At 41.6% G+C, this 8,040-nt stretch overlaps 1 protein-coding gene across 7 annotated transcripts; it reads right to left on the bottom strand.

Moving 5' to 3' along the window:
* Positions 1-201: 201 nt before the first annotated feature.
* On the bottom strand, positions 202-7,752 carry LOC143475529 (Fc receptor-like protein 2). 7 transcript variants are annotated; one of them, XR_013121040.1, is made up of 10 exons: positions 7,710-7,752; positions 7,208-7,243; positions 6,465-6,737; positions 6,074-6,349; positions 5,302-5,559; positions 5,114-5,178; positions 4,648-4,764; positions 4,318-4,395; positions 3,874-3,951; positions 202-1,712 (listed from the first exon to the last, which is right to left on the bottom strand). XR_013121040.1 is itself a non-coding variant. In XM_076973396.1 (10 exons), exons 1-10 carry the CDS (start codon positions 7,738-7,740, stop codon positions 1,708-1,710), a joined length of 1,251 nt encoding a protein of 416 aa, XP_076829511.1. In that variant the 5' UTR covers positions 7,741-7,752; the 3' UTR covers positions 202-1,707. The 7 variants fall into 7 exon arrangements, 4 of the variants coding, with proteins under 4 accessions (XP_076829511.1, XP_076829508.1, XP_076829509.1 ...); XM_076973396.1 differs by having other exon boundaries at positions 5,080-5,178; XR_013121039.1 differs by lacking the exon at positions 202-1,712 and adding an exon at positions 3,420-3,752.
* Between the last annotated feature and the right edge of the window lie 288 nt (positions 7,753-8,040).

Here is an 8,040-nt window from a genome sequence, read left to right as displayed (position 1 = left end):
TGGTGGAGAGGATGTCCAACAGATTGCCGCTTCCTGCTGCTGTACAACACACACAGGATCAATTAACCACCACAGCAGTAAAGCCCTCCCCCCCGGAAGATGGACCCTGGATTTGTACAGGATAACTTTGTCCTTTTTAATATATTTATTTTATACTTCATTTTTTTATTTAATGAAAAAAATGGATGTTAAAAAAATTTGATTAAATCTACTGCCAATATGAATATTTGCCCAGGAAGAACATGGCCACAGTGTTCTTGCCACATCTGTCAGATAAATGATTACAAAGCAAACTGACCCAGCAGGAAGGAGCAGAATGTCCATCAAAGACAACCATGTGTGACCAAGAATACAGGACGAACGTCCCAGTGTGTGGGGGGGGGGGGGGGGGGGGGGGTACACAGACAACCAGCGGTGTGACCAGGGGTTAAAGGTCATGGAGACTTTAAGTAAGTAAGTAAGTAAAATACATTTATATAGCACTTTTCACAGGCACAAGCCACAAAGTGCTTTACAACGGAAAATAAAATAAATCAAAGACACAAAAACACACACTATAAAACAGAAATAAAATACAGTGTACAAGGTCTACAGTGTCAGCTGATCTTAAATGTGGAGGAAGTATGTTCCACAGTTTTGGAGCAACCACCTTAAATGCTCGGTCTCCACGAGTCTTTAGACATGAGCGTGGCACAGACAGTAAACTCAGGTTGTTTGACCCGAGTAATCGTGATGAAGTGTAGGGGTGGAGCAGGTCAGCGACATACACAGGAGCTGTGTTGTGTAGTGCTCTGTATGTTAAAGTTAAAATCTTGAACTGGATCCTGAATTCTACAGGAAGCCAGTGTAGAGATTTTAAAATGGGTGTTATGTGAGACCGTCTGCTTGACTTGGTCAGTAACCTCGCTGCAGCGTTTTGAATTATCTGTAAACGTCCACGAGCTGATACACTAATGCTTGCAGGGCTGTCGCATAGCTGCGACCGTAAGTGGTGAGCGATGGTTGTGCAGCAGGAGACGCTGGAGACATGTCCTGGAAATGGACACTCCGTAGTAATGTCCTGTTCTCCTCGGAGGGACGAGGTGGTAGAAGAGGAAGGCACACGTGTCTCACCAGGAAAACGACACGTGATGATATTGGTGGTGGAGCGTGAGCAGACAGTTCCAGCAGTGGTTGAAGGAAGCGTAGTGTCTTCCTAAGTTATTATCTATGTCAAAGATCATTTAGGGATATCAAGAACACTGAGTTTCTTTCTCCTTCATGACAGTACGCGGCTACAGTACAGACACCCGGAAAGCCAAGTTAAAAACGTCTTTAAAAAAACAAAGTTGTGTTTCACATAGAGTTTAAAAGTCCTCTCCCTGTATCTCACCATGTCTCTTTGTTTGATCATTCCGTCCACTACCGTCTCAGCGCAGCACAACGTGTCTTTGTGAAGTCCTCGTGCTGTTTCTTCATGCCTGAGCTGGTTTCTCTCTCTTTCCTCCGCTCCAGTGTTCGTCTGTTCCGGGTTCTGGATCTCCTGTTTGCTTTGGTTCTGATTTTTGACCCTGTGTGTCAGGCACGGCCAGGGAGACAGGATGAAATTGAAGAGGAGACTATTTGAAACACGATCCATAACGGGCAGGCAAACCCGTAGCAGCAGGCTGATGATCAGGCAATCAGCAAACAGAGTCCAGAGGGGCAGATGGGAGCGCCGAGCTCGGATCACCCTGGGGAGAATGAACAAATAACGGTCCAGACTCGAGAAGAGGCTCCGGAGACTTCACACACCGTGATGGGAATAACCAGGTTTAACTAAGGCAGGAAACAGGTGCAGGGGTGTGGCCAGTGATGCGTATGGGAGGAGGCGGGGCAGGGGGTGTGACTCTGTTACTATATGTTCTGTGATTGGCTGTGATCTACCTGTGTGTTTGGTGACAATAAATTCTTCACACGTATTTCTTATTTGCACTAACTCTGCAAAGGACATTTGAAATAATACTGATAAAAATAGTTTGAAAGCGATTTTAATTTCCTCAAAAAACAATATAATATGAATTTTTTAAAGATGCAAATAATTTAATTATTATTAGTTTAATTTAATTAGTTTAATATTTAGGGCAGACCAGGTATGGTTGTAACACTTTTTGCTTCAGCACCTGTAGCTCAATGAATTTTTGAGCTAGAATTCTCAAACTTTATACAAAGTACAGACATTTGTTTACTACAAATGGCATCAATTCAAACCTCAAATATCACAGCCCTCATGAGTTGATGTCAAATACATGGTGTTCCCTTGTTACAACCTGCCCCACTACCAGGGTATGTTGTAACACATGCAAAAACAGAGGCCACACCATGCAAAATGCTTCAAAAAGAGGTTTTTAAAATAAAATAACAGTCCATAAGAGTCTCTCTGTCTCTGTGACTGACCATAACTAATATTCACTAGTGATGGGCACAGCAGTTCTTTTAGATGAACTGAATAATTAGAATCAGTTCATTAAAAGATTTGTTCAAAAGATTTGTTCACCAAATTGTTCAGTGCTTATCCACTTTCTGTTTTACTCAGGAGTGTGTGTGTGTGTGTGTGTGTGTGTGTGTGTGTGTGTGTGTGTGTGTGTGTGTGTTTGTAAAGCTTACAACGTGGGAACTTCGACCTGAATACACACCAATAAAGTGGGGACGTGTGTCATCGTGGGGACCTAAAATCGAGTCCCCACGAAGTTAACCATTGTAGCATGTATATTTCGATGAGATACACCCCCACCAAAAATATCTCAGAAGTCCCCAGCATGTGTGTGTGTGTGGTGTGTGATGTGTGTGTGTGTGGTGTGTGATGTGTGTGTGTATGTGTGTGTGTGTGTGTGTGTGTGCGTGGTGTGTGTGTGTGTGTGTGTGTGTGTGTGTGTGTGTGTGTAAATTAATGTACTGGAACAAACTTATTTAACAATATGTATGCTTAATGAACACTAATACAATGTACCTGTGTAAAGAACATGTAGGTCCCTCCTACTCTCCCCATGTTACAACCATACCCGGTCTTCCCTTCTCTATATCTCTTATACATACATAACTTACATTTAAGAACCTTAAATGACACCTGAGCACATTAGGGACTTGGTGCTATAATACTGGATCTCCAGCTTAAGATGTTTAAACGTTCCAAACGCTGCTCTCACGAGGACGCTTTAGAAATGCACGTGTCTATTTGACATTTTACACACATTTTAAATCCCTCCTTTAGCGCAACAGCTCCACCCCCTAGTGGACAAAAATATATCTGCGATTTATACAAGTAACAAAATGAAAAATAGTATAAGAACGTATTTTACTTAAATAGCACTTTTAATTTTGCGTTCAACCTCAAAGCGTTTAACAAAAAAGAATTTAAAAAATACAGTTGTTAGAATGTTATAATTAATCACTTCCAAATAGCAAGATAATGTATATGTATTAAATATATTGCATAGGGTATATTTATAATTAAATGAAAAGCTTCTGAGATACAATCACACACACGTATCTGTGTGAACTCTCAGTGCAGCAGTGTCCGAAGCTGTGTGTCTGCAGTAGTTATAGGACTCAGCCAAACACCATAAAATGTTTCACTGCTTGCGTTTCAGGCTTGTTCACAGCACTGTTCTGTGGTCAGAGTGCCCTGTAAGCACAACCTCCTGTGTGTTATGCCACGGTGACACTCTCTGCTTTAGCTGTAGTCTACTTCAGCTCCGAGTACACAGAATCAGCAGCTACACTGGTCTTTTCTACTGGAGGAAAAGAGCTTGATTTAAACGAGAAGAACAGCACCATATCTGTATTGCTAAACACACACTGCTTATTACAAAACCTGCACACAGTTACACATTTGAAGTCACATGATCACTTTACCTTGTTTCCTCTTTTCGTTATTTGTCGAGATCAGTGTGATGTCAGCATAAGTCACATCAGTGGGTTCAGAACCAGCGTCTGCAACAGCGCACAACCACAACAGAGAAACACAGCTGAAACCTTCTCAAAGACCTGCAGCTTTCTAACAAACCAGACACTCACACACTCACACACACACGCTCACACGCACACACACACACACACACTCACACACGCACGCACGCACACACACACACACACTCACACTCACACTCACACTCACACAAAGCCCTTGGTGGGGTTTCAGACCAGACCTTTCAGATACGTTGATTTGTCATCAGTTGGCATCGTTCAACACGAGATGTTTATATGTAGTTATGCTTACATAGATGAGGCTCTGTTATGATTATTTGGTATGTGAGATATTGCTTGGAATGTTATAGTGTTAAATAAATCAGGACGCACTTTTGTTCGCTGGTTTCTCGTTTTTGAAAATAATGCCTTGAGAATAAGTGACATCACTGGGTTCTGCTGCAGGGCCACCTGGTGGAGAATTCAAGGCGTGAGTCAATACACAGGCTTCTATGATTTACAGTTGTGCTCTTTGATTGGACAACATCATGAATGTTTACACTTCCTACAAAAGAGAAAACAAGGGAAAAACATTCCCAACTTGACAAGTGTCAGGAAAAAAGTAAATCTGAAACTTTCATCAGAAATGGCATAAAGTCATGCTGCTTATTACAGACTGCATGATTTGAATTAAACATACAGAAAAACATCCCTCTGACTGACCTGCCTGTGGTGGAAGACCTGGCTGAGAGCTTTTACAGTCCACCTCCTGCTGGTTTTGGTCTGATGTCTGGTTGCTGTTCTGCTGATGTCCAGTAGAGGGAGACAGACATCCGTGACCTTGTCAATACAGTAATTAGATTAGATTAGATTTAACTTTATTGTCACTGTGCAAGTACAAGTACGTGCCAATGAAATGTGGTTGGCATCTAACCAGAGTGCAATAGAAAACATTATTTACAGAAAGTGCGGTAGTGCTGATTCGTAAATATAAATGTAAAATTGAATGTAATATAGAATATGATACAGAATATAATACAGTTATATGGTATATACAGTAATATATACCATATAACTGGTATAATAAAGTAAAAGTGTAAAATATTGTACGCTTTATGCAGTACGTTTTAAGTACATTTTATTCAATGGCCAGACCTGTCTGAGCTTTGTAGTAATAAAGCAAGATCACCAAGATGAGCAACAACAGAGATGAACCCAGACCCACAGCAACCAGACCAAGAGGGTTGTGACCAGCTGAAAGTCAGAATAACATGACAACACTTTAACTCTGAAGCAATTCAGTACATGATTGAAATTCTTTCCAAACACTTGTAAAGCCTATGCTATTGTTTTTGTAACAAATCATTGCATCCTCACCTCTGACTGAGATCCAGCTTTTGGGGGAGTCAACTTTTTCTGAGTGGTTACAGTAGTAGAAACCCTCGTCTGACTTTGTGACAGAGTGGATGGGCATTTCTACTGTGGTCTGCTTCTTGATGAGAGACCCATCTTTATAGAAAGCAGCGATGACATGAGTAGCTCTGTGATTGGTTGTGTTCTTAACCAAACAACGTAGAATCAGACGATCTCCTTCAGTCAGAGGATGGACAGGGCTGTCCAGGATCACACTGCCGTCTACACCAGAGACAGTACGTAATAATAGAAATATAAAAACAACCATGCATTAGTAATGTATCGCAAGAATCATTACAACATGAATGCTGTTCTGATGAACTGATTCCCTCATTAGCACCTTAACTAGTGCTAGTTTAGAAGAGGAACTAAACTGTGTAGGATAGTAGACCTCCAGGATGCCTCAGGCATCTCTGGGCTGCAGTATAACCACATCCTCATTGGAGGCTGCAGAGTGTTGTTGTAAGAAGGGAACCTCATGAGTGAGACGAGGTGTTGTAATGCAGAGTTGAGACAAACACTTTTAATCTGCTTCATCTGCTTTGAAACTGCCCAGTTCTGTTCTTTCTCTACTCCGACACATCTAATCCAGTCTAAAATCTTTGCTTCAGGTCAGCTATGAATAAAATAAGTTTGTAAACCCTCCAGCAGTCACATCTCGTGCAGTGTTCCTAGTGTAGACTCATAATTGGGGACATTGTGTAATCATTGTCCTTTGCACTACATGGAGACTCACTGTGCACTGTGATGTTGACACCGATGCTGCTTCCTGCTGATTCAGACTGACACCAGTACACTCCAGTGTGGTTTGTGTACAGGGAGCTGATGTTGCATGCAGATCCAGTAACTGATCCCCAGCCTGATGAACAGTTTGACGCTGCCCCACTGTATGTGTATCGCCTCACTCTCCATCCAGTAGAGTCACCCTTGACCTCACAGCTCAGTGAGAGAGAGTGACCACTAAAGTGTTGAGTTCTGCTGGGAGTGACGTTCAGAGAGGCTGAGTGCACACCTGTGTGACAGAGAGGTGCAGACAAGCTTCAACAAGAGCCCTGCTGGTGGATAACACAAACTCACTGTTCTAGACCTACACTCTTGAATGGCTGGACCAAGCTGGTCAGACTCACCTGATACAGTCAATATAACAGCAGAACTTAAATGTGATGTCTGATTAGTTCCATTATGATGTCCTTCACATAAGTATGCACCAGTATGAGACCAGGTAACATAACCAAGACGGTATTCCTGTCCCACGTGGACAATGACAGGTAAAGTGTTCTTATACCACTTATACGTCCATTGAGGGTTCTGTTCCCCCACTATCTCACATCTGAGAGTGACCTTCTCCCCTTTGGACACATGCTGGCCAGGGTTAATGGTCACCACAGTCTGTGGTTTCCCTGGATGAACAAAACAGGATAAATGTTGGAATCCAACCTGTGTTTACATCTTACAGAATGCTACACATATACATAATGATGAATAAACTTGAATTACTATTACTAAATAATTAGCATCATTTAGTAACGCACAAATGCAAGTGCTCAGTAAATGAACAGATTAATAGTCTCACTTGGTACAATTAGATTACCAACATATCTGATCTCATATGCCTATGCATTTATCTAAATTGGTCTGTAGGTAAAATTAGACTTTAATACTAGTGCACTCATACTGTCTTAAAACTGTACTAATTATCTGGCTGACTGAAGACTGTGCTGTTTGTAGCTAAAACCTGATCAGCACATGTGTACATGGGTATGTAGATATGTAGATATGCAGATAAGTAGATATCCAGAAATACAGATATGTAGATATGTAGATATGCCGATTAAAAGTTAATATTAACTTTAACTAAACTTTATATCACCTTGAGCAAGTCCAGTCTGAGCAAGTGAAATCAGCACTAAGCAGGACAAACAGAAAAACAAAACACATTTAGAGGAAACTACCCAAATACAGTGTAGTACAAATAATTACCCAAATATGGTGTATTACAAAATCCATTATGAAAGAGCCAGAAGTGGAATAAAGTGAAGTTCAACCAGCCAGTAAATACTGACTTCACACTCTGACCACTGTGCTAATCTGTACTGTTCCTTCAGGGTAATTTTAATCTGCTGATCTGAAGCTGTTAGACTCCATTTCCACCTGTGTGTACCACCAGCACCCTCATTAGCAGTGAGTTCCCCTCCCACCAGGACACCATCCAACTTTGTGCCATCCAACTCCTCTCACATTCAGCTCGTCTTTACAGGCAGTGGCACCCTGTGAGTGAACAAACTCACCACCTGGACCTCATCTCTCAGGAGTCTGAATAACTTCACATGCATCCTCACTGTAATGGAGACATAAAGAGACCTTTAACTCACAGAGCATCACAGAGAGGGAACCCGGCTTCATACTGGCACAATGATGAATGACTCATGCATTTCCTGTGTTCTTACAGTTATAACACATCCCCGAGAGGTGTGTGAGTGAGTGAGAGAGAGAGAGAGAGAGAGAGGGGAGGGAGGGAGAGAGAGAGAGAGAGAGAGTGGTGTGAGAGATGGACAGAGAGAGTGGTATCATGATTGGATCTTTTTCAGTAATGGAACAGCCTAAACAGTTAAAATTTTTTTACATATTTTAAAACATATTTTACTTTGTTGGTTTTTAATAACAGCACAAACAGAAGTGCTCTGTAAATTAAGAGATCTACAG

Source organism: Brachyhypopomus gauderio, chromosome 14, assembly GCF_052324685.1.
Source record: "Brachyhypopomus gauderio isolate BG-103 chromosome 14, BGAUD_0.2, whole genome shotgun sequence".
NCBI classification, from domain to species: domain Eukaryota; kingdom Metazoa; phylum Chordata; class Actinopteri; order Gymnotiformes; family Hypopomidae; genus Brachyhypopomus; species Brachyhypopomus gauderio.
The sequence above is the reverse complement of the archived record's forward strand: the minus strand, read 5'-3'. Positions and strand labels throughout refer to the sequence as shown.